Source organism: Bos taurus, chromosome X (genome assembly GCF_002263795.3).
Source record: "Bos taurus isolate L1 Dominette 01449 registration number 42190680 breed Hereford chromosome X, ARS-UCD2.0, whole genome shotgun sequence".
Lineage (NCBI taxonomy): Eukaryota > Metazoa > Chordata > Mammalia > Artiodactyla > Bovidae > Bos > Bos taurus.
Window position 1 is genome coordinate 59,120,757 of NC_037357.1, and position 26,356 is coordinate 59,147,112.

At 38.9% G+C, this 26,356-nt stretch overlaps 1 protein-coding gene across 12 annotated transcripts in view; it reads right to left on the bottom strand.

Moving 5' to 3' along the window:
• The window catches only part of CHRDL1 (chordin like 1), a 134,055-nt gene that overhangs the window by 82,875 nt on the left and 24,824 nt on the right, over positions 1–26,356 (bottom strand). For all 12 annotated transcript variants that reach the window (XM_059883258.1, XM_059883261.1, XM_059883257.1 and 9 more), the window contains 2 exons: positions 12,012–12,124; positions 9,388–9,481 (listed from right to left, as the gene is read on the bottom strand). In XM_059883258.1, the coding sequence (XP_059739241.1) occupies positions 9,388–9,481; positions 12,012–12,124 (207 nt within the window). The remainder of the gene's footprint in view (positions 1–9,387; positions 9,482–12,011; positions 12,125–26,356) is intronic.

A 26,356-nucleotide genomic window follows, 5' to 3' on the forward strand; every position in this document is an offset into this window, starting at 1 on the left:
TGCTTTTCCCTTTGAGAGTTTCATTTGTTTATCAGCAGAAATTCCTGGGCTAATTCCGAGAAATGCCATTCATTTCTCGCCAACAAGTCATGGACAGTGGGTGGGGTAAAGGGGTGAGCTCCCCACGGAGGGTCCTTCTTTCTGGACCTGAGAGCCAGGGGCTCTGAATGTGGACGATGGCAAAAGAGAAAAGTGTAGGGTGGGAACTCTGGGAGAGTAGGGAGGCCAGCCAGAGGAACAGTGAGTACATGTCACTGCAGGGTTGATCCGAGAGGAGTGTCACATAGGCAAAGTATGTTTCTGGTGTGCTTGTGCTCCCCATGACCAGAGAAACAATGCTGCCAAGTTGCCCACGGCCCTCTGCAGATGTGCAGGGGCCTCTACTCCAAGATCTTGCCCAGGACTGCTCTCTGAAGGCTGTGCTCCTGACCTCCTTTATCAAGCTTTCCCCTGGGCCCTATTACCCTATGTCATCCACCATTCAAGTACAATGGAATTACTTGAGGTACTTGTTTAAAATGCAGAATACCCTCAGCAGTCCAAACAAATCAGAAATTTTAGTGTAGGGCAGTCTGCATTTTATCAAATCCCTTTAAGCACGCTAAAGTTTGGGTAACATGAATTTGAGGTCCTGTTCTAAAACAGCTTGCTACTCAAATGAACTTCTCCAAACTAAGATACTATATTTACCAATAAGTGTTAGTTGCTCAGTCGTGTCCAATTCTTTTGTGACCCCATGGACCATAACCCACCAGGCTCCTCTGTCCATGGAATTCTCAATAGCTTGTTGCTACAAATAGCTTCTAGAAATGGAATGGCACAATCCAAAGACTTCCTAAAACATATACTAAAGAACACTAATCTTTCAAAATGCTCTACAAAAAAAAGGTCCCAGGAATTCTGTGGAGGTCCACTGGTTAGGACTCCATAGTTTTACTGTGGAGTTCAATCCCTGGTTGGGGAACTAAGATCCCACAAGCCATGTGGCACACACAGCCAAAAATAAGTTCTATGGCTGAATAAGTTTGGAAAATACTGCATCCCATACTCTCACTTATAGATTCATAATGCATATTAATATATTTAAGGCTCTGAGAAGTCTGGTATTAAAAGAAATCTATCTTTAAAAAAAGAAACCTATTTATCTTTCTCTAATCCAGAAACTCTCGAGTCTATTTGACCATATAAATGTTTTCTCTAGTTAACCCTATCATTATCCCATAAAATTATGTTCCCTGCAGCAAACTTTGGGAAACAGTGTCTTAACCCAGAAGAGTGATTGTAATGGTAGAGGTTTTTAAAAATATAACAAGCACATGGAAGATTTTATTTCAGACAAATGGGGCTTTTCAGTATTCCTCAATAATGCGCCACCTTCTTCACCTCTGCGTGGGGCCAATTTTGATTAACATCCATAGAAAGAAATAGAAGAGCTGTGGTCTACCACGACAGAAAGCTATATCTGTCCTAAATGTCTTGTTCTTATATGGCATATTTTGTGAAGTCGCTCAGTCATGTCCGACTCTTTGCGACCCTATGGACTGTAGCCTACCAGGCTCCTCTGTCCATGGGATTTTCCAGGCCAGAGTACTGGAGTGGGTTGCCATTTCCTTCTCCAGGGGCATAAGGGCTCCTCAAATACAAATAGGAAATCGTATTCTTTTTAAAAAAGCAACTAAAATCCCCAGGGTTTACCAGATACAAAGATCACCTCACCTGGCACAAGGCAAGCTAAGTGCCACTTTCCTGGAGAAGTTTTAACCCTTTATACTCTGCAGTGTTCAGGGAACAAGTGTATGAGGAAAATAATGGAAATAAAGCATGGAAGACAGTGAAAGAGGTCTGAGAGGTAACAGGGCAGTCAGTATAGACATGGAGGGCCTACTGATTAACAGCGAATATCTCTGTGGCCACTTCTCAACAATCAGTATAAGAATGCTAACAATGATGATAATAATAACAACAATAAAGTATAACCTCGCTATCCCAGAGACCAACATTCCAGAATCCTCAAGCTTTTGGATAGCTCTGGACTCAGAAAGAGTTTTGTTAAAAATATGCCAATCTTTTGAGAATTCTCTGGCAGTCCAGTGGTTAGGACTTGGTGCTTTCACTGCCAAGGGCCTGAGTTCAATCCCTGGTCAGGGAATGAAGATCCCTCAAAGCCATAAAATACAAATCTTTTGTATGAAAAGAAATGACCCTTGATTGATCATCTTGTATACTATGACTTTCGTAGTTCCCTTACTGAAGGAAAATAATATGCTAATTAGCTGTTACTATGTAAAAGGAGTTGATCTTTTTCAATCAAACCCAGGAGGCAAGTGAATACAGAATTCAGAAAAGAGCAAAAGGAGCAAGAAGAGCACAATGGCGATCAAACATGGATGATGGCAACAGCAGCAATCAGCAGCAAACATGAAGTGGCAGCAGAGATGAATCAAAAAAAAATGAGATAGCTTTAAATTTTGGAAGTGATTCCTCAATAAGTTAAACACAGAATTACTCTGTGACTCAGAAATTCCACTTCTAGGTATATACTCAAAATAATAGAAAACATATGCCACACAAAAACTTACACCTGAATGTTCATAGTACTATTAACAATAGCCAGAAGGTAAAAACAACTCAAATGTCCATCAACTGATGAATGCATAAGCAAAATGTGGTATATCCATATAATGAAATATTATTCAATCACTAAAAGGAATAAATTACTGATAAATGCTACAACATGGATAAATCTTAAAACATTATGCTAAGTGAAAGAAGCCAGATGCAAAAGGTCACATATTTTATGGTTTCATTTATATGAAATGTCCAGAATAATAAAATGCATGGAAACAGAAAGCAAATCAGTGGTTGCCAGGGGCTAAGGCAGGAGGGTAATGGGGAGTGACTATTTAATGGGTACAAAGTTTCCTTTCTTGAGGTGGTAAAAAATTTCAGGAACTAGGTTAGTGGTGACGTTGCACAACATTGTGAATGTTCTTAATGCCACGGATTATACACTGCAAAGTCATAAATTTTATGTTACATGTACTTTACCACAACAACAAAAAAATAGCTACATCTCCCCCTTGAACTTTTGCCCTTAAAAAAAAAAAACAAATGGAGGGAGCTAAAAAGACTTGTCTACTTGATTCCTGAAACACTGGAAGTCACAGACATGGAAACTGACATAGTCCTACAATTAGACTCCTCTTTTTATACAAATGTATAGGAATACACAGTGCAGACAGGGCAGCGATTACAGACCAAAAGAAAAGATTCAGAGTGGCTGAGTGATTTGCAACCCTCACTCTAAACTGTCCAAGGCCAAATGCCACATAGCTACCTCCTATATTACATAGTCTGTTTCTGCTAGGGTATAGACTTGTGTAATTCAAACATGTTCATATGTAAGTGGTAGATAAGAAAATGATATTGATGTAAAATAGAAATTGCATTGGTTCAGACATGATTTTTCTTAGCAAATTCCTATTTTGCACCATCAAGAGACAGTAACTAGATGCCAAGTATACACTAACACAACTGAAATTCTGCAAACCATGAAAGGACACAGTACTCTATCCTATTGCTATTCACCACACATTCTTCCTTGGTTCTGGCTTAGTTTGGCCATATGCTTGGTCTTCCAAATGCTTATTACATGATTCTGATCTTGGGCATTTTTCTCTTGTCTCTATAACTCAATGGCCTCAACTCTTTCTTATACCTCCTTCCTTCAAGCTAAAGTCACCATTTTAAAGGATGAAGTCTCTACTTATTGTAATATTTTTTTTATTAGAAATCTAAGATGCCTTTTAAACCACACTAGTATTTTATTAGTATAGTTGTTTTATTAGTACTCTAGTTACAAAGTTGCACAAGTTCAGAGTTGTCTGCTCCAATTTTGTTTTTTCCTTAAGCCCTGTTATTTTTCAGTGTACAGTTCTGCAGAATGGGAGGATTTTCAGAAAAGCACATATTGCATTATAGCAGAAATGCCTATATTAGCTAGCTAGCTCTCCTGTTGAGAGAGAAATGGCATAGGACTTCCAGCATCTCCTTATGGGAGCACAGGGCATTTGTGGAAAGGGTGCTTCCTTAACCTAACTGGAATGTAAAAGACTGGGGTGAGGAGTGCCTCTCTTGGCAAAATCACACTGTCACTCTCTCTACTAAAACCATATCATAGAACTAAACCTCTTCACATCTAGCCTAAAGGAAACACTAGATTAAGTCTCTGATAACAGATCAAGTCAGATATTTTGGCAAATTTATAACAGCTCTTTAATGACCCAGGAATGTTGGACTATTTCTAATGGAACCAATATTTATCCATTCTGAATAACAAATTCTTAATGGAATGACTAATTAAGAAAACTGTTACATAATTACATGATTTAGGCTCCTAATCACTACAAAAGTCATCTCTTGGTGATAAAATTATACATGAAGAACAGAAGGAAACAAGTCATATTCTTTCTCTCCCCTTTTCCCCTTTACCATTCAACTCCCTCCAAAAAAGAAGATATGAAATTCCATTCCAACAAATCTCTCATTAGGGGTAATAGATTGACTCCTGTTTAGAGACTGGGATGAATTTAATGACCTTTCTGACTCCAGTACAGTCTTGACTTTCTTATTAAGAATGCTCTACCCTTCCTGTACTACCACCCACTTTGGCCCCAGTAGAGCCCTGTAGTTCGTGATCAAGACTTAACCTCTACCATGGAGACCAAGGGAAGTGCTGGAGAAAAAGTTTTCACTTGCTCTTCATGAGAATTGATTTAGATTTCTCTTTGGTAATTCTGGAAAAGCAGTCTGCATACTCTGATTTCCACGGTTCAGCAGGAGCTACATGAGACAAGCTCAAATTCAGGTCAGAACCTTGGGAATTTCAAGGGGTAAGAAGTTTAGAAAGCAAGAGCCATGGGATACACAGAAACAGACAGGGGTTGAAGTCTCCTCTGTCTACTACAGTGGAAGATGGGCTCTAGGCATGGCAGGTAGGACCTTCCCACCAAGTCCATCACTACCAAGTAAACACTCCCTGAAGTTGATATGGCTGTAAGATTGTATATAAAACCTTGGATGTATGGCTCCCTTATTTGATTTCCCTTTTTGATATAGAACTTGCTCATTACCTTGGCTTTAAATATTCTATTTTTCAGTGAAGATGTTTTCATCACAGTGCTTTCCATTGGGTTAAGACACAAAACTAGAGCCCCTTCCTTTGACCAAACATTCCTGTGGCCCTGAAGGCATGAGTTTCCTCATGCCTAATAATAATTGGGGTGGAAGGAATACAGAGAAGTCATCACATCCACTGCCCTGTCTCAAAGCAAAACTATGCCAACTCTATCTCAGATGGATGGATATCTTTTTATTTCCAGAAACAGGCAGTAAAGAGACTAAAATTCTCCTTAGTCATTTATTCTAGGATTTAACAATCACTGTGTCCCAAAGTTCTTTCTTTTATCAAACTCCATTCTTCTCTGCTATAGTTTAAACCTGTTTATTTTTGTTTTATCTTCAACAGAAAGAAAGAATTGCTGATTTGCATTCCAGGTCAATATGGCAGAGAGAACACATGAGAAAATGCTGTGCTATTTTCCAAACAAAGAAAAATAAGAGATGAAATATAAAAGTAAAAATAAATAAATAAAACTTTAAAACTGCAAAATCATCCTTAGAAACAAAAGGAAACTCTATTAAATAAAACATAGGCAAAAGGAAAGTACAGCAATAAATGAGGGCCAACATGATATGCTCCACTGGCAGTTTGGGCCAGATATAGATAGCTATATCCAGGCAGCTGAGCAAGAACTATGGCCTATAAATGGCTTTCTGTGTAAGTCTGAGAACTTATAGTCCCACTCTTCACATGTAAACAGGGGCTGACATTGTTTGCCCACCCAAGTTCATTCTCTCGCATGGACTGACTGCCCAAGAAAGGCAGCTGCAGCTGAGGTCCCAGTCCAAGGAGTAGCCCTGCACAAGAAAACAGAGGTAGAAGCAGACTATCCAGACATGATGGAGTCCAAGGTGGGACACCAACATACGACCTGGTTTAATGCTAAGTAAGCTACAAGGCCTGAAAAGGAAGGACTTATGCAAGATTAAACCCATGGATGATGAGCTTTTAGACAAAAATTTTAGAAAACAAGGGGAACTTTGGAACTAAGGAAAGCTATCAAGAAATCTAACAAAAGTGAGAATTCACACCTGAAAATATGCATATTTAAACAATCAGAAATAGACTTTAAATAAATATTTAAATACCTTAAAGCCATAAATAAGAGAACAAGACCTCAAGAAACAGTAACAGGGGTTTACAAAATGGCAATATGTAGATATTTTTTACATATAATTAAAAAATGGGTGGAAATACAGTTTTTAAAAAATAAAACTAGACCCAACAGACAGCCTAAATAGTAGGCATGAAAAAACTGGAGAAACAATTCATGAATTGGAAGGCCAAGTTGAAGTTATATATCATTACAGGGAGTATACCAATATATCATTAGGGAGAAAAATAAAGGAGACATTAAGAGACACAGAGCTTAAATTAAATGAAATGCAATGACATACACTGAAGACAAGGCTAAGAATGATAAAAAATAGAAGAAAATATGCTTTTCACAAAAATAATGACTTGAAATTGAAGAAAAATGTGAGTCCATTGGCTGGAAAAAGTCATATGCTAAGCAGGCTAAATAAAAATAAATCATATATCAAAACACCTCCTTGTTTGCATCAAAGGAAAAAGAGAAAATCTTAAAAGCTAGAAGACAGATTATGTATAAAAGAATTATAATCAAAGCAGACTTCTTATCCACAAACAAAGGAAGTCATGAAACTATTTATTAATATCTTCAAAGGGCTGAGGGAAAATAAACACGAATCTATAATTTTATACCCAGCCAAATTATCACTTAAGAATGAGGGCAAAATAAAGACAGTTTTGCATATAAGAATTAGGGAACTTTAGGACCACTACCTACAGAAAGAACTGTTAAAGGTTACAGTTAGAAAGAAAAATGAACTCACAAGGAAATGACCTATAAGAACAAGAAGGCAAAGAAAATGAACAGCTGTTTCTATCTTTTAAGTCTTAAAGATGATGATGTTTATTTCTCTCCATTTTCTCATTTCTGGGACTTATGATCTTAATTCTTTTAATACTTTCTTTTTCTCTGAAAAGAACTGCTAACTTGTACTTTCCCTTTTTCTTAGGACTTGCTTCCGTTTATGCAGTTGGGGTAGATGACAGCCATCTTCCACTCTGTGAACTTCCACTCTATGCTCTGTGTCTGGGCCCTGCCCCAATTTCCTTCCTAGGGAAGAATAATTTCTCCACAGCCATTTAGATCAATTCCTATGACATTAGACCACTTTTAGATACTTCTGGGATAAGATTTTATAAGGCTATTTGACAGGCAACCTGGCAGATGAAAAAAAAAAAAAAAAAAGAATCCTCCCGTGCTACACCCTTGTAATACAGTTTAAACAGAAGAAGCAAATGTTGTTGTTGTTATTCAGTTGTAAGTCATGCCTAACTCTTTTTACAACCCCATGGACTGTAGCCCGCCAGGTTCCTTGGTCCGTGGGATTTCCCAGGCAAGAATACTGGTGTGGGTTGCCATTTCCTTCTCCAGGGGATCTTCCCGACTCAGGAATCGAACTCAGGTCTCCAGCATTGCAGGCAGATTCTTTACCACAGAGCCAAAAGGGAAGCCCAAGAAGCAAATAAACACATGCAAAAATAGTAAACCTCTCTTAGGGATTTATTTCAAGAATAACTTTAAGATTGATCACATGCCAAGTGAGTCTCTCATATATCAAAGCATATACTACTGTAACCAATACTAAGAATAATAAACCTGTGACACGGCATGATCTTCTGACATCTAGAAAGAATCCCAGATGTTCATCAGAGTGTATTTATCAAGGTGCATGTGTGCTAAGTTGCTTCAGTCATGTCCAGTTTTTTGAGACCCCATGGGCTGTAGCCTGCTAGGTTCCTCTGTCCATGGGATTCTCCAGGCAAGAACACTGGAGTGGGTTTCCATGCCCTCCTCCAGGGGATCTTCCCGACCCAGGGATTGAACCCACATCTCTTGTGGTTCCTGCACTGCAGGTGGATTCTTTACCACTGAGCCACTGTGGAAGCCCATTTATCAAGGTAAGAAAGCATAAGTTATAAAAGTGGTGACAAAAAGGGTTTGGGTCTCCATTGGACAAAAATGGTCTCCATTCAACAAAATCTCTGTTCCTGTAACATTTCAGTTAACTGAGTTGTCACTGAACCTCATTCCTGGCCTCAGTCCTACCATTTCTGCCCTGACACTTTTAGTTTCTCTCTTGTAAGTTCTGGAAGTTCCTCACTACTTGAAAAAAAACACCATGGATGACGGAGATTAATGGTTCTTCATGTTTTTATGGTTATGTACATCCCTTTAGGAATACCAATAAAGCTATGTATCTTCTCTAAAGGAATTTACACATATACATTGTTACACCAAAAACTGCCAACAATTTTAAAAGATTTACTAATCCCTCAAAGTCCACCCATAGACCCCAACTCTGTCCTTGAGGGAAACAGTCAACTTATAGGACTACAAAGCTTCTACCGCCCAGGTGCTAAGACGATCACTTAGCTTTTCTTAGGATTGCTGGTGGGCCCACAGGCATTTTCTGAATCATTCCATGCTTGCACTCCTCTGGTGTGGGAGCCTGGCATCAGTCAGATATGAACAAAGTGTCACTGAGGGAGCCCCTGCCTCAGACAAACACCCTAGCTGCCAACCAGGAAGGTAGATATCCTAATAGCCTTGTGAAAAAGTATCTGCCTGCTTTCCCCTTAGCACTACTCTGAACAATGTATACATAACTGTACAGTCTGGAGGAGGTGACCATTCAGCCAGCAAGCAGCTTTATACTGACATAAACCTCACTGGTTCAGCTCCTTTGATTTATGAACAGCCCATCATCAATTAGAAGCTATGCTCAAATGCAATTCCAGCTCTAATTGCGTAGGACACATGCCTCCATGCTACAACTCTCCTTGTGTCTGCTGCCCATGGCAGGAAGAGGCTGTTGATCACAGAAAAATCTCTGGGCCAAAATTCCTTTCCCTCAATTGATAGGCACCTTCAAATGATTAAAAGCCCAATGAAGACCTGTTACTGTGTACCAAATAACTTATTAGAGCCTAGAATGTGCCCCAATTGGGATATAAACAGTATTTAGGGGCTGGTGCAAGATGCCTGAAAGCGTCCTATTGTTATTCCTGTCTGGAAGTTTCTGCTTCTGGGGAATTAGGGAGAAGGGGTGGGTTGGGTGGAAGAAAGAGGAAGGAAAACCACAGCTGGGAAAGAAAGAGGCGAACTGGTTTACCTGGGCAGCGAGGGCAGCAAAGATGAGGAACGTGCACAGGAGACAGGCAATGAAGGCTTGGACATCTGACTCTGCTGCAAAGCACATTCCCATTCTGAAAGAAAGAGGCAAAAATGACAACAAAATAAATGTCTTTCAGAGGTCACTGGGATCATGCCAATTTGGGAAACAGTCATTCAGGGACTCACTCAGACAGTGAATAACGCATTGCCGAGAAACTGAATGAAATCAGCATTTTTTTTCTTTTTTCTGATAAATTTATTGGAGTATTTTTCTAAGGATCACTACTACCCTAGTTTACAAAGCCTCTCGCAATTACTGGGAAGCTTCTTCTGACTTGGCTCTGTGATGTTTCTACCATTCCCTAGCTCTGCACGTCTCTTCCCAGAGCCTAGCCAGATTTCATAATCACCTGTCCAATGCCATGGAAGGAAGGGATAATGAGCGATGGGTCCCTTGAGCTGTTACCCACCCCTAGGCAAGGAGAGAGCCCTAGCACATGGATTCTGGAGTCCATATAACTCTGCCTTGATCCAGTAAGCTGAGTGCTTCTTCTGCTCACTTCTTTTGCAAGTCAAAATTTTTCTGAGACCAAGCTAGAGTTTGGAATTGAGCTGATTAGCTAGTACGACTAGAGGAGGGGGCAACTGGGTCCTTGTCTGATTTACACTGACAAGATCCCTAGCTCTGACAGCTTTCAGCCATGGCTAGAACAAAGGAAGACCTTGGAAACCAATTTTGCATTAACATTTTCCATCCATAACTCATTTGAAGCAAGGGTTATATCTGTCAGGCTCTGGTGAGGGAAGAGGGTGATGAAGATGATGGAGGGAGAAGATGCCTAGCACTTGAGCCATTGGCACTGGGATTATATTAACATTTTCACTGCCCTGAAGAGAGCAAAGCCTCAGTCCCCAAGGTTTAGCTGTCCATTTCCAATGCATTGGGTCAAGAATCTGACATAATCACACCATACCAGGCATTTACTCAGTCTCTAGATACTCTGTTTAATAACTGCCCTAGCCATTTAAATTCAAATAACCTTAGCACAACTTTTTTTCTTTTCTTGCATACTTCCTAGAATACATTCTTGGAGCACTACATTTGGAAACACCACGGAGCCTCCTTATATGGCACACTCCTCAGAGCCAGGTGGTATCATCTTGAAGATCACCAGAGCACATCAGAAACTCCACCTGGCTGAGGTCAAACTGATTCCTTCTTAATGCTTTACATTGGTTTCTGTTCTAGAGCTAATACAAATTAATAAAAATAATAACCATAATGATGGTAATGTTACAGCAGTTAGCATTTCTCAAATATTGACTATGACCAAGCATTGTTTTAATGCACTGAGACAGATTAGTAAATTTAACCCTTGTCATAATCCTATGAAATAGGTAATACCACTATACCATTTTAAAGAAGAAGAAGCTGAAGGAATCTAAGAGAGGTTAAATAACTTGCTTAACATAACACAGCTCAGAAGTCGCAGAGCCAGGGTTGGAAACTTGGTCTGTCTTGATTCTAGAGCCCTGCAGTTTCTTAAAACTACCTGATGTTGCCTAAAGGTTAGGTTTCCACATGCTCAAAATTCTGAAAGCCAAATTTTCTGTTCAAATGGCAAAAGAATCAGGCTTGCAAGTTAGGACTCCTGGGCACTAGATAGGGGTTTCAGTTGTTCCATGAGGACTCAAGTGAGAGGCAGGTCTTGAAAATTCTTTCTACATGTTCAGAATTCTCAATTCTCAAGGCTGAGTATAAGGTCTCTTTTCCCAATTGGCCTAGTGCATTGGTTATCCACCAGGAACCACTTTGCTCTCCAAGTAACCTTGGGCATGTCCTGAGATATTTTTGGTTGCCACAACTGAGGTGGATGCTACTGGCTTCTAGTGGATAGAGGCCAGGGGTGCTGTTAAATATCTCACAATAGACAGGACAGCTCCCCACAACAAGAAATTATCTGTCCCCAAATATCAAGAGTGTAGAGGCTGAGAAACCCTGGCTTAGCGTATGACAGAAGAGGCTTGTTCAGAAAGATGGACCGTAGCTGTGATCCTGGGTCACGGCCATGGGACTACCTGCTTTGTCTACTGCAGAGCTATCCAAATGCCTCTTTGAGTGACTGGACAGGAGCCAAGGCCAAGCCAAGAGGACTCTAATCCTCACTAGGTACAGGCCAAGGTTTCAACACCTCAATCCTATTAGTAATTATAGTCATTCACTAAAACCACATAAAATACACTCTTTCAGTGAACCAGTTTATAATCTGTCCTAATCTCCTAGCTAACGACCAGTCTTGAAAATGATATTAAAAAACAATGTTGTCTTATGATCCAGGCATTATATTGAGCCTTTTCCTGCACTCTACTTTTTCCATGTCCTACATCATTCGGCTAAGAGACCGCTTAAGTATCTACAGCAAATACTCAGTGAGATCCCAGGAAAATCAAGCCAAAAAGCAATAGAAGAAAAAGACAGGAGATGTGTATTTTTCCTTGCAATCTGTCTCCTAACTTCTTTTAGGTTTTTAATCACCCATGCTCCCAGGCCATCTAGGCACTTGAGTGCATGTCTGCCTGCTGAAGAGCAAAGCGGAAATCACATGCCATTGGGAACTGTACCTCAGAGCAGATACAGTTGACGCAGTAAACCAACCCATAAGGTTCCAGGTAAGGATGCCATCTCTCACCGACTCTATACTTCTTGTCTTGAAACACACAATATGTCTCTGAATCTGTGAGGAAGGAGATGGAGAATATGCTGGTTAGAAAACATGGCCCAATCACAAAATCGAGAGCAATCACAGGTTCCATCCATTTTAGTGTACATCAAGGAAAGAGGCATAGACGATATTTACAGAACCCCTACAATGGCCTCAGTGTTTTATATGCTTTCCTTATTTGATTTTCGGAGAAGGCAGTGGCACCCCACTCCAGTACTCTTGCCTGGAAAATCCCATGGATGGAGGAGCCTGGTAGGCTGCAGTCCATGGGGTCGCTAAGAGTCAGACATGACTGAGCGACTTCACTTTCACTTTTCACTTTCATGCATTGGAGAAGGAAATGGCAACCCACTCCAGTGTTCTTGCCTGGAGAATCCCAGGGATGGGGGAACCTGGTGGGCTGCCATCTATGGGGTCACACAGAGTCAGACACGACTGAAGTGACTTAGCAGTAGCAGTAGCAGTATTTGACTTTACAATGACCCAGTAAGGTTGGCACTGATGATCAAAATTGAAATGAAAAGACAGATAAGCAAGAAACAGGGAAAAGATATTTCCAACAAATAAAGTATTAATATAAATACAGTATTAATATCTGGAATATTTTCTTTTTTAATATAAATTTATTTATTTTAATTGGAGGCTAACTACTTTACAATATTGTATTGGTTTTGCCACACATTGACATGAATCCACCACGTGTGTACATGTGTTCCCCATCCTGAAACCCCCTCCCACCTCCCTCCCCATACCATCCCTCTGGGTAATCCCAGTGCACCAGCCCTGATCATCCTGTATCATGCATCAAACCTGGACTGGTGATTCGTTTCATATATGATAATATACATGTTTCAATGCCATTCTCCCAAATCATCCCACCCTCTCCCTCTCCCTCTCCCACAGAGTCCAGAAGACTGTTCTATACATCTGTGTCTCTTTTGCTGTCTTGCATACAGGGTTATTGTTACCATCTTTCTAAATTCCATATATGTGCATTAGTATACTGTATTGGTGTTTTTCTTTCTGCCTTACTTCACTCTGTATAATAGGCTCCAATTTCATCCACCTCATTAGAACTGATTCAAATGTGTTCTTTTTAATGGCCGAGTAATATTCCACTGTGTATATATACCACTGCTTTCTTATCCATTCATCTGCTGATGGATATCTAGGTCACTTCCATGTCCTGACTATTGTAAACAGTGCTGTGATGAACATTAGGGTACACATGTCTCTTTCAATTCTGGTTTCCTCAGTGTGTATGCCCAGCAGTGGGATTGCTGGGTCGTATGGCAGTTCTATTTCCAGTTTTTTAAGGAATCTCCACACTGTTCTCCATAGTGGCCTGTACTAGTTTGCATTCCCACCAACAGTGTAAGTGGGTCCCTTTTCTCTGAACCCTCTCCAGCATTTACTGCTTGTAGACTTTTGGGTCACAGCCATTCTGACTGGCGTGAAATGGTACCTCATTGTGGTTTTGATTTGCATTTCTCTGATAATGAGTGATGTTGAGCATCTTTTCATGTGTTTATGAGCCATCTGTATGTCTTCTTTGGAGAAATGTCTGTTTAGTTCTTTGGCCCATTTTTTGATTGGGTCATTTATTTTTCTGGAGTTGAGCTGAAGGAGTTGCTTGTATATTTTTGAGATTAATTCTTTGTCAGTTGCTTCATTTGCTATTACTTTCTCCCATTCTGAAGGCTGTCTTTTTACCTTGCTTATAGTTTCCTTTGTTGTGCAGAAGCTTTTAATTTTAATTAGGTCCCATTTGTTTATTTTTGCTTTTATTTCCAATATTCTGGGAGGTGCGTCATAGAGGATCCTGCTGTGATTTATGTCGGAGAGTGTTTTGCCTATGTTCTCCTATAGGAGTTGTATAGTTTCTGGTCTTACGTTTAGATCTTTAATCCATTTTGAGTTTATTTTTGTGTGTGGTGTTAGAAAGTGTTCTACTTTCATTCTTTTACAAGTGGTTGACCAGTTTTCCCAGCACCACTTGTTAAAGAGATCGTCTTTTCTCCATTGTATATTCTTGCCTCCTTTGTCAAAGATAAGGTGTCCATAGGTGCATGGGTTTATCTCTGGGCTTTCTATTTTGTTCCATTGATCTATATTTCTGTCTTTGTGCCAGTACCATACTGTCTTGAGAGCCTGAAGTCAGGCAGGTTGATTCCTCCAGTTTCATTCTTCTTTCTCAAGATTGCTTTGGCTATTCGAGGTTTTTGTATTTCCATACAAATTGTGAAATTATTTGTTCTAGCTCTGTGAAAAATACCATTGGTAGCTTGAAAGGGATTGTATTGAATCTATAGATTGCTTTGGGTAGTATACTCATTTTCACTATACTGATTCTTCCAATCCATGAACACGGTATATTTTTCCACCTATTAGTGTCCTCTTTGATTTCTTTCACCAGTGTTTTATAGTTTTCTACATATAGGTCTTTTGTTTCTTTAGGTAGATATACTCCTCAGTATTTTATTCTTTTCATTGCAATTGTGAATGGAATTCTTTCCTTAATTTCTCTATTTTCTCATTATTAGTGTATAGGAATGCAAGGGATTTCTGTGTGTTGATTTATCCTGCCACTTTACATTGATTAGCTCTAGTAATTTTCTGATGGAGTCTTTAGGGTTTTCTATGTAGAGGATTATGTCATCTGCAGTGAGAGTTTTACTTCTTCTTTTCCAATTTGGATGCCTTTTATTTCTTTTTCTGCTCTGATTGCTGTGGCCAAAACTTCCAAAACTATTTTGAATAGTAGTGGTGAGAGTGGGCACTCTTGTCTTGTTCCTGACTTTAGGGGAAATGCTTTCAATTTTTCACCATTGAGGATAATGTTTGCTGTGGGTTTGTCATATATAACTTTTATTATGTTGAGGTATGTTCCTTCTATTCCTGCTTTCTGGAGGGTTTTTTTTTTAATCATAAATGGATGTTGAATTTTGTCAAAGGCTTTCTCTGCATCTATTGAGATAATCATATGGCTTTTATTTTTCAATTTGTTAATGTGGTGTATTACATTGATTGATTTGTGGATATTGAAGGATCCTTGCATCCCTGGGATAAAGCTCACTTGGTCATGATGTATGATCTTTTTAATGTTTTGCTGGATTCTGATTGTTAGAATTTTGTTAAGGATTTTTGCATCTATGTTGATCAGTGATATTGGCCTGTAGTTTTCTTTTTTTGTGGCATCTTTGTCAGGTTTTGGTATTAGGGTGATGGTGGCCTCATAGAATGAGTTTGGAAGTTTACCTTCCTCTGCAATTTTCTGGAAGAGTTTGAGTAGGATAGGTGTTAGCTCTTCTCTAAAGTTTTGGTAGAATTCAGCTGTGAAGCCATCTGGACCTGGGTGTTTGTTTGCTGAAAGACTTCTGATTAATGTTTCAATTTCCTTGCTTGTGATAGGTCTGTTAAGATTTTCTATTTCTTCCTGGTTCAGTTTTGGAAAGTTGTATTTTTCTAAGAATTTGTCCATTTCTTCCAAGTTATCCATTTTATTGGCATATAATTGCTCATAGTAGTCTAGTATGATCCTTTGTATTTCTGTGTTGTCTGTTGTGATCTCTCCATTTTCATTTCTAATTTTATTGACTTGATTTTTCTCCCTTTGTTTCTTGATGAGTCTGGCTAATGGTTTGTCAATTTTATTTATCCTCTCAAAGAACCAGCTTTTGGCTTTGTTGATTTTTGCTATGGTCTCTTTTGTTTCTTTTGCATATATTTCTGCCCTAATTTTTAAGATTTCTTTCCTTCTACTAGCCCTGGGGTTCTTCATTTCTTCCTTTTCTAGTTGTTTTAGGTGTAGAGTTAGGTTATTTATTTGACTTTTTCCTTGTTTCTTGAGGTATGCTTGTATTGCTATGAACCTTCCCTTTAGCACTGCTTTTACAGTGTCCGACAGGTTTTGGGTTGTTGTGTTTTCATTTTCATTCGTTTCTATGCATATTTTGATTCCTTTTTTGATTTCTTCTGTGATTTGTTGGTTATTCAGCAGCGTGTTGGTCAGCCTCCATATGTTGGAATTTTTAAGTTTTTCTCCTGTAATTGAGATCTAATCTTACTGCACTGTGGTCAGAAAAGATTCTTGGAATGATTTCAATTTTTTTGAATTTACCACAGCTAGATTTATGGCCCAGGATGTGATCTATCCTGGAGAAGGTTCCATGTGCGCTTGAGAAAAAGATGAAATTCATTGTTTTGGGGTGAAATGTCCTATAGATATCAATTAGGTCTAACAGGTCTATTGTATCATTTAAAGTTTGTGTTTCCTTGTTAATTTTCTGTTTAGTATCCATATGTGTGAGTGGGGTATTAAAGTCTCCCACTATTATTGTGTAATTGTTAATTCCCCCTTTCATACTTGTTAGCATTTGCCTTACATATTGCAGTGCTCCTATGTTGGGTGCATACATATTTATAATTGCTATATCTTCTTGGATTGATCCTTTGATCATTATGTAGGGTCCTTCTTTGTCTCTTTTCACAGCCTTTGTTTTAAAGTCTATTTTATCTGCTTTGAGTATTGCTACTCCTGCTTTCTTTTGGTCTCTATTTGCATGGAATATTTTTTTCCAGCCCTTCACTTTCAGTCTGTATGTGTCCCTTGTTTCGAGGTGGGTTCTTGTAGACAACATATATAGAGGTCTTGTTTTTGTATCCATTCAGCCAGTCTTTGTCTTTTGGTTGGGGCATTCAACCGATTTACATTTAAGATAATTATTGATAAGTATGATCGTGTTGCCATTTACTTTATTGTTTTGGGTTCGAGTTTATACACCCTTGTGTTTCCTGTCTAGAGAAGATCCTTTAGCATTTGTTGGAAAGCTGGTTTGGTGGTGCTGAATTCTCTCAGCTTTTGCTTGTCTGTAATTTATTTCTCCTTCATATTTGAATGAGATCCTTGCTGGATACAGTAATCTGGGCTGTAGGTTATTTTCTTTCATCACTTTAAGTATGTCTTGCCATTCCCTCCTGGCCTGAAGAGTTTCTATTGAAAGATAAGCTGTTATCCTTATGGGAATCCCCTTGTGTGTTATTTGTTGTTTTTCCCTTGCTGCTTTTAATATTTGTTCTTTGTGTTTGATCTTTGTTAATTTGATTAATATGTGTCTTGGGGTGTTTCGCCTTGGGTTTATCCTGTTTGGGACTCTTGGGTTTCTTGGACTTGGGTGATTATTTCCTTCCCCATTTTAGGGAAGTTTTCAGCTATTATCTCCTCAAGTATTTTCTCATGGTCTTTCTTTTTGTCTTCTTCTGGGACTCCTATGATTTGAATGTTGGGGCATTTAACATTGTCCCAGGGGTCTCTGAGATTGTCCTCATTTCTTTTAATTCGTTTTTCCTTTTTCCTCTCTGTTTCATTTATTTCTACCATTCTATCTTCTACCTCACTTATCCTATCTTCTGCCTGTTATTCTACTGTTGGTTCCCTCCAGAGTGTTTTTGATCTCATTTATTACATTATTCATTATATATTGACTCTTTTTTATTTCTTCTAGGTCCTTGTTATACCTTTCTTGCATTTTCTCAGTCCTGGTCTCCAGGCTGTTTATCTGTGATTCCATTTTGTTTCCAAGATTTTGGATCATTTTCACTATCACTATTTGGAATTTTTTATCGGGTAGATTACTTATCTCTTCCTCTTTGGTTTGGTGGGCATTTATCCTGTTCCTTTACCTGCTGAGTATTTCTCTGCCTTTTCATCTTGTTTATATTGCAGTGTTTGGGGTTTGGGGTGGCCTTTCCATATTATGGCAGTCTGTGGTTCCTCTTTATTGTGGAGGTTCCTCACTGTGGGTGGGGTTGGACAGGTGGCTTGTCAAGGTTTCCTGGTTAGGGAAGCTTGTTTTGGTGTTCTTGTGGGTGGAGCTGGATTTCTTCTCTCTGGAGTGCAATGAAGTATCCAGTAGTAAGTTATGAGATATCAATGGGTTTGGAGTGACTTTGGGCAGCCTGTATATTGAACCTCAGGGCTATGTTCCTGCGCTGCTGGAGAATTTGCGTGGTATATCTTGCTCTGGAACTTGTTGGCCCTTGGGTGGTGCTTGGTTTCAGTGTAGGTATGGAGGCACTCGATGAGCTCCTATAGATTAATGTTCCCTGGAGTCAGGAGTTCTCTGGTGTTCTCAGGATTTGGACTTAAGCCTCCTGCCTCTGGTTTTCAGTCTTATTCTTACAGTATCCTCAAGACTTCTCCATCTCATTTTGAAGACAATGGGCTGCTTTTCTGGGTGCCTGATGTCTTCTGCTGGCATTCAGAAGTTGTTTTGTGGAAACAGCGTTCAAATGTTCTTTTGATGAATTTGTCGTGGAGAAAGTGGTCTCCCCATCCTATTCCTCTGCCATCTTAGGACCGCCTCCCTGGAATATTTTTTAATCATTCAAATCAGTAAATAAAGTACCAATCAATCCAATAGAAAAATCATCTAAGGCCATGAGTAGCAATTTAGAGAAGAAATGAGACCAGGCAATAAATCAGAAAAACTGTTCAACTTCATTAGTAATCAGAGATTCAAATTAAAACTACACTGAGATAAATGCCTCAAGTCGCTTACTGCCTCAAAGACCCTCTGTGATTCTTTCCAGCTTCTCACAAGATAAATTCCAATTTACTTTTCAAATCTTTATTTCCAACTTCTTCAGGATGATGAAGTGGGAGTCAGAAAACCTGGGTCTGAATCCTAATTAGCTTTAGTTGTGTAGCATTGAGCAAGTCATCTGACTCAGTCAATCTCAATTTTCAACATCCATGAAATATGGATTACATATTTATAAGCTAATGTGGAAACATTAGATAAAACTCTGTCAATTTTATGTGCTTAGGCACTCAGTTGTGTCCACCTCTTTGTGACCCCATGGACTGTAGGCTGCCAGGCTTCTCTGCCCATGGAATTCTCCAGGCAAGAATACTGGAGTGGGTTGCCATTTCAAAGGAAATTATAAAGTCAATTATAAAGTGCTAAAAAATGTAGAGTAATATTTTATAATAATTGATTATTTTCTCATCAGTGTAGAAAACTGGAAAACACACAAAAACATAGAAAAAAAAACATAAAAGTATATGGGAAAAAAAGAAACATTCCATACACACAATTCAAGCCCAAGAAGAAACCACTTTTAATATGCTGGTAATCCCATGGACAGGCTTCCCTGGTGGTTCAGCATTAAAGAATTTGACTGCCAATGCATGAGACATGGATTCTATCTCTGGGTCGGGAAGATGCCCTGGAGAAGGAAATTGCAACCCATGCCAATATTCTGCCTGGGAAATCCCACGGACAGAGAAGCCTGGCAGGCTACAGTCCATGGGTTGCAAAACAGTCAGACATGACGGAGTGATTAAACCGCAACAAAATTAATAAACAGCCTGTCACTGAAGGGAAATTAGAAAGTATTTTGTACTAAAAGAAAATGAAAGATAGCATATCAAAATTAGTGGGATTCAACTAATGAAGTACTTAAAGAGAAATTTATAAGTACTTATAGTCGAAATTGGTGGCTCAGACGGTAAAGCGTCTGCCTACAGTGCGGGAGACCTGGGTTTGATCCCTGGGTCAGGAAGATCCTCTGGAGAAGGAAATGGCAACCCACTCCAGTACTCTTGCCTGGAAAATCCCATGGACAGAGGAGCGTAGTAGGCTACAGTCCATGGGGTTGCAAAGAGTCAGACACAACTGAGCGACTTCACTTCACACTTCACTTCTTCACAGTAGAAAAGGGGAACAGTCTCAAATCAATGCCTTATGAAACTAGCAAAAGTGGGATAAAATAAACCAAGAGAAAATAGAAGGAATGAATAATAAAAAGCAGAAGTCAGTGAAATTGAACACAAAAATCAATAGAAAAAAATCAGTGAAACCAAAATCTGGCTTTCTATGACAATCAGTAAAATTGATAAACTTCTAGCAAGATTAACAAAAATAGAAGATGCAAATTACTAATATAGGGACAAAAGAGAAGTCTTCATTATAGATTCTACAGATACTAAAGAATAAAAAGGAGACATTATGAATAACTTTACACCAGTTAGCTTAATATCTTAGATGAAATGGATGAATTATTTGAAAGACACAATTACCAAAGCTTACTCAAGGAAAGATGAATAATCTGGAGAGTTCTACATCTTCTAAAGAATGGCAAAAAAAGCAGCATGACCAAAACGATTTTGAAAGAGAAATATGTTGGAAGGTACATGCTATGTGATTTCAAGGCAATGTAAAAATATAGTTTTAAAGTCAGTGTGGTTTTGGAAAAAGGTTAGACAAATATGCCAATGGAATAGAATGAAGAGTCAACAAACAGAGAAGGGACCCACATTTATGGCTCTATTGATTTTCAACAAAGATGCAAAGGCCATTCAATGGAGAAAAAATAGCCTTTCAACAAATGCTGCTGGACTACTTGGACAATCATAAGCAAAACATAAAATAATATGAACTTTATATCTCACTAATTTTGTAGTTGAAAGTGAAATTGCTCAGTCGTGTCCGACTCTTTGTGATCCCATGGACTGAAGTCTACCAGGCTTCTCTGTCCATGGGATTTTCCTGGCAAGAGTACTGGAGTGGGTTGCCATTTCCTTCCCCAGGGGATCTTCCTGACTCAGGGATCAAACCCAGGTCTCCTGCATCGCAGGCAGATGCTTTACCCTCTGAGCCACCAGGGAAGCCCTTATATCTCATACCATCTACAAAAATTAACTCAAGATGTATCATAGACACACTTTAATGTAAACCCCAATACTTTAAAACTTCTAAAAGAAAATACAGGAGACTATAGTTGTGATCTTAGGTTAGGTGAAGAGTTCTTAGATATGACACCAAAAGTACAATTCATAAAAGAAATTTTATAAAATAGGAATTCATCAAAATTAAGAACTTCTGCTTTTGAAAAACGTTAAGAGAATAAAAAGGAAAGCCACCAACTAGAAGAAATTATTTGCAGATCACATTACTGATAAAGGACTTTTATCCAGAATATACAGTTTCCCGGGTGGAGCAGTGGTAAAGAATCCACCTGCCAATGCAGGAGACGTAAGAGACGTGGGTTTGATCTCTGGGTTGGGAAGATCCCCTGGAGGAGGAAATGGCAACCCACTCCAATATTCTTGCCTGGGAAATCGCATCGACAGAGGAGCCTAGTGGGCTACAGTCCCTGGAGTCACAAAGAGTCAGACATGAGTGGGTGACTGAGCACAAGCACATTCAGAAAATATAAAGAAATCTCAAAACTTAAGAATAAGGAAACCAACAACCCAATTCAAAAATGGGATTAAAATTTGAATAGACACTTCACCAAGGAAGATTCACAAATGTCACACACATCATTAGTCATCAGGGAAATGAAAAATTGAGACCATGAGGACATATCATGAAAACTGAAACCATGAGGACTAACTTATTAGAATTGATAAATGCAAAAAATCTGAATATACTAAGTGCTGGTGAGGAAATGAAGCAACTGTAGCTCTCCTTATACAATATGGTTGTAAAACAACTTGGCAGTTTCTTCTAAAGTTAAATATACCCTTAACTATACCACTCAGCAATCTCACACCTAGGTATTTTTCCAACTAAAACAAAACATATATTCAAACCAAAATCTGTACTATATGTTTAAAATGGATTTAGTCAGTCTGAAAAACCTGAGAGCAACATAAACGTCCTTCAACTGATGAATTTTAAAACATGCAAACGAAAGAATATTATTCAGCAATATAAAGAAATGAAAGACTGATACAGACAAACATGGATGACCCTCAAAGGCATTATGCTAGATGAAAAAAGCCAGATTCAAAGTCTACATACTGTATTTGTGTTGGTTGCTCAGTCGTATCTGACTCTTTGCAACCCTGTAAATTGTAGCCCACCAGGCTCCTCTGTCCATGAGGATTCTCCAGGCAAGAATACTGGAGTGGACTGCCATGCCTTCCTCCAGGGGATCTTCCCAATGCAGGGAATGATCCCAGGTCTCCCGAATTGCATGCAGATTCTTTGCCATCTAAGCCATCAGGGAAGCCCTACATACTGCATGATTACAATTAATTATTTTTAATCTGGACAAGGGACAGAAAAAAGATAAGTAGTTGCCAAGGACTAAGGTGGGGGAAGGATTTTACTATAAAGGGATACAGAGTAAATTTTGAGAGTGATGGAGCTTATATCTTGATTATGGTGGTACCATTAGTCAAAACTCACAAAACTGTACTCTCTGGGTTGGGAAGATCCCCTGGAGGAGGATGAAAAAAGGGTGAACTGTTAAATTTTATTTATTTTTTAACTTTTACAATTGAGATAAAATTAACATATAACATTGTACTAGTTTTAGGTGTATTTAAAAGGGTGATTTTGCTGCATGTGAATTATACTATAATAAGACAATTAAAAAGAAACATATATAGGAAAGAAAAATCATACATAATTCTACCACCAGAAGGAACACATGTACACCCGTGGTGGATGCATGTTGATGTATGGAAAAACCAATACAATATTGTAAAGTAAAAAAAATAATAATAATAAAAAATTAAAAAAAATTTATTTACTTATTTATTCATTTTAATTTTTGGCTGTGCTGGGTCTTCATTTCTGTGCACAGGCTTTCTCCAGTTGCAGTGAGCACCGGCTACTCTCTTCTTTTGGAGCATGGGCTCTAGGTTGTGCTGGCTCAGTAGTTAAGGTATATGGACCTAATTGCCCCGCGGCATGTGGGATCTTCCTGGACCAAGGCTCGAACCCATGTTTCCTGAACTGCAAGGCAGATTCTTAACCACTGGACTACCAGGAAAGCCCATAACACAACCACTTTTGACATTCTGGTAATAGTCCTCTAATCTTTATTTTCCTGTTTTTAAGTTTTAAGTTTATCAAAAAACTAAGTAGAAAGTACACAAAGTGCTCATATTTCCCCTCTTCACATCACCCCCACTTTTTCCTGGCATTAACATCTTGCATTAGTGTCATACATTTGTTAAAATTAATGAACTGGTACTTGATATATTAATTACATAGTTTACATGAGAGTGTACTCTGATAGTTCTATGTGTTATGACAAATGTATAAATGACATATATCCGCCATTACAGTATCATACAGAACAGTTTCACTGCCCTAAATATGCCCATACTCTGCCTATTCATCTTTCCCTGCCTCCATTCCCACAACTCCTAAAAACCACTGACTTTCTACTGTCTCTATAGTTTTGTCTTTTCCAAGATGTCATATAGTTGGAATCATAGGGTACGCAGACTTTTTAGACTGGCTTCTTTCACCTAGCAATATACATTTAAGATTCCTCTAAACCTTTTCAAGGCTTGACAGTTCATTTATCATTGAATAATATCCCACTGTATGGATGTATAGCTTGTTTATCAACTCATCTATTAAAGGACATTTTGCTGCTGTGCTTAGTCACTCAATCATGTCTGACGTTTTGTGACCCCGTGGATTATAGCCTGCCAGGCTCCTCTGTCTATGGGATTCTCCAGGCAAGAATATTGCAGTGGGTTGCCATGCCCTTCTCCAGGAGACCTTCCCAACCCAGGGACTGAACCCAGGTCTCCCACATTGCAGGCAGATTCTTTATCGTTTGAGCCACTAGGAAAGGACAACTTGGTTGCTTCCAATTTTTGAAAATGAAATGAATTAAAAATTCATTTGCATGATACCTGGGAGTATGATTGCTGGGTTTTAAAGTAAGACTATATCTAGCTCTTTAAGAAACTGCCAAACTGTCTTCCATAGTGACTATACTATCCTGCATTCCCGTCAGCTATGAATGAAAGTTCCTGCTGCTGCTAAGTCACTTCAGTCGTGTCTGACTCTGTGTGACCCCATAGACAGCAGCCCACCAGGCTCCCCCATCCCTGGGATTCTCAAAGCAAGAACACTGGGGTGGGCTGCCATTTCCCACTCCAGTGTTCTTCATCAGCAATGAATGAAAGTTCCTACTGCTCCACATTCTTATCAGTATTTTGTTGTTGTCTGTATTTTGGGTATTAGCCATTCTAACAGGTGTGTAGTGGTATCTCATTTGTTGTTTTAATTTCCAATTCCCTAATGATATTTAATATTGAGCATCTTTTCATATACTTATTTGCCACCCATGTATCTTCTTTGGTGCACTATCTGTTTAGTTCTTTTGCCCATTTATTAATGGGGTTGTTTATTTTCTTACTGTTGAGCTTTAACAGTTATTTGTATATTTCAATACAAGCCCTCAATCAGACATGCATTTTGCAAATATTTTCCTTCAGTCTGTGGCTTGTCTTTTCACTCTCTTAACAGTATCTTTTGTATAGCAGAATTTATTACTTGTAATGAAGTCCAATTCATCAACTTTTTTTCTTGCATGGAGCGTACTTTTGGTGTATCTGAAAACTCATTACTAAACCCAAGGTCACCTAGATTTTTCTCCTTTGTTATTTTCTGGAAGTTTTATAGTTTTGCATTTTATATTTAGATCTGTAATTCATTTTGTAAGTTTTTTTAATGGTCATTTTTTACATGGAGATGTCTAGTTGTTTCAGCACCATTTGTTGAAAAGATTATCCTTTTTCCAATGAATTGTCCTTGCTCCTTTCGTCAAAGAGCAGTTGACTATATTTGTGTGGGTATATTTCTGGGCATTCTATTATGCTGCACTGATCCATTTGTCTATTCTTTCAACAACATCATATTATGTTAAGTACTATAGCTTTATAGCAAGTCTTGAAGTTGGGTAGCATCAGTTCTCTAACTTTGTTGAGGTTCTTCACTATTGTGTTGGCAATTCTGATTCAGACCTTTCCATATAAACTTTAGAGTTAACTTTGTTAATTTCCACAAGGTAAGTTCAGTTCAGTTCAATTCAGTCACTCAGTCCTGTCCCACTCTTTGAGACCCCATGGAAGGCAGCATGTCAGGCCTCCCTGTCCATCACCAACTCCCAGAGTTTACTCAAACTCATGTCCATTGAGTCGGTGATGCCATCCAACCATCTCATCCTCTCTTGTACCTTTCTCTTCCAGCCTTCAATCTTTCCCAGCATCAGGGTCTTTTCTAATGAGTCAGTTCTTTGCATAAGGTGGCCAAAGTATTGGAGTTTCAGCTTCAGCATCAGTCCTTCCAATAAATATTCAGGACTGATTCCTTTAGGATGGATTGGTTGGATCTCCTTGCAGTCCAAGGGACTCTCAAGAGTCTTCTCCAATACCACAGTTTAATAACATCAATTCTTCGGTGCTCAGCTTTCTTTATAGTCCAACTCTCACATCCCTACATGACTACTAGAAAAACCACAGCTTTGACTAGACGGACCTTTGTTGGCAAAATAATGTCTCTGCTTTTTAATATGCTGTATAGGTTCATCATAACTTTTCTCCCAAGGAGCAAGTGTCTTTTAATTTCATGGCTGCAGTCACCATCTTCAGTGATTTTGAAGCCCCCCTCAAATAAAGTCTGTCACTGTTTCCACTGTTTCCCCATCAATTTGCCATGAAGCGATGGGACCAGATACCATGATCTTAGTTTTCTGAATGTTGAGTTTTAAGCCAACTTTTTCACTCTCCTCTTTCACTTTCATCAAGAGGCTTTTTAGTTCACTTTCTGCCATAAGGGTGGTATCATCTGCATATCTGAGGTTATTGATATTCTCCTGGCAATCTTGATTCCAACTTGTACTTCATCCATCCCAGCATTTCTCATGATGTACTCTGAATATAAGTTAAATAAGTAGGGTGACAATATACAGCCTTGATGTACTCCTTTCCTGATTTGGAACCAGTCTGTTGTTCCATGTCCAGTTCTAACTGTTGCTTCTTGACCCACATACAGATTTCTCAGGAGGCAGGTAGGTGGTCTGGTATTCCCATCTCTTTCAGAATTTTCCAGAGTTTGTTGTGATCCACACAGTCAAGGGCTTTGGCATAGTCAATAAAGCAGAAGTAGATGTTTTTCTGGAACTCTCTTGCTTTTTCGATGATCCAACAGATGTTGACAATTTGATCTCTGGTTCCTCTGCCTTTTCTAAATCCAGCTTGAACATCTGGAAGTTCACAGTTCACATATTGCTGAAGCCTGGCTTGAAGAATTTTGAGCATTACTTTGCTAGTGGGTGAGATGAGTGGAATTGTGCAGTAGTTTGAGCATTCTTTGGCATTGCCTTTCTTTGGGTTTGGAATGAAAACTGACCTTTTTCCAGTCCTGTGGCCACTGCTGAGTTTTCCAAATTTGCTGGCATATTGAGTGCAGCACTTTCACA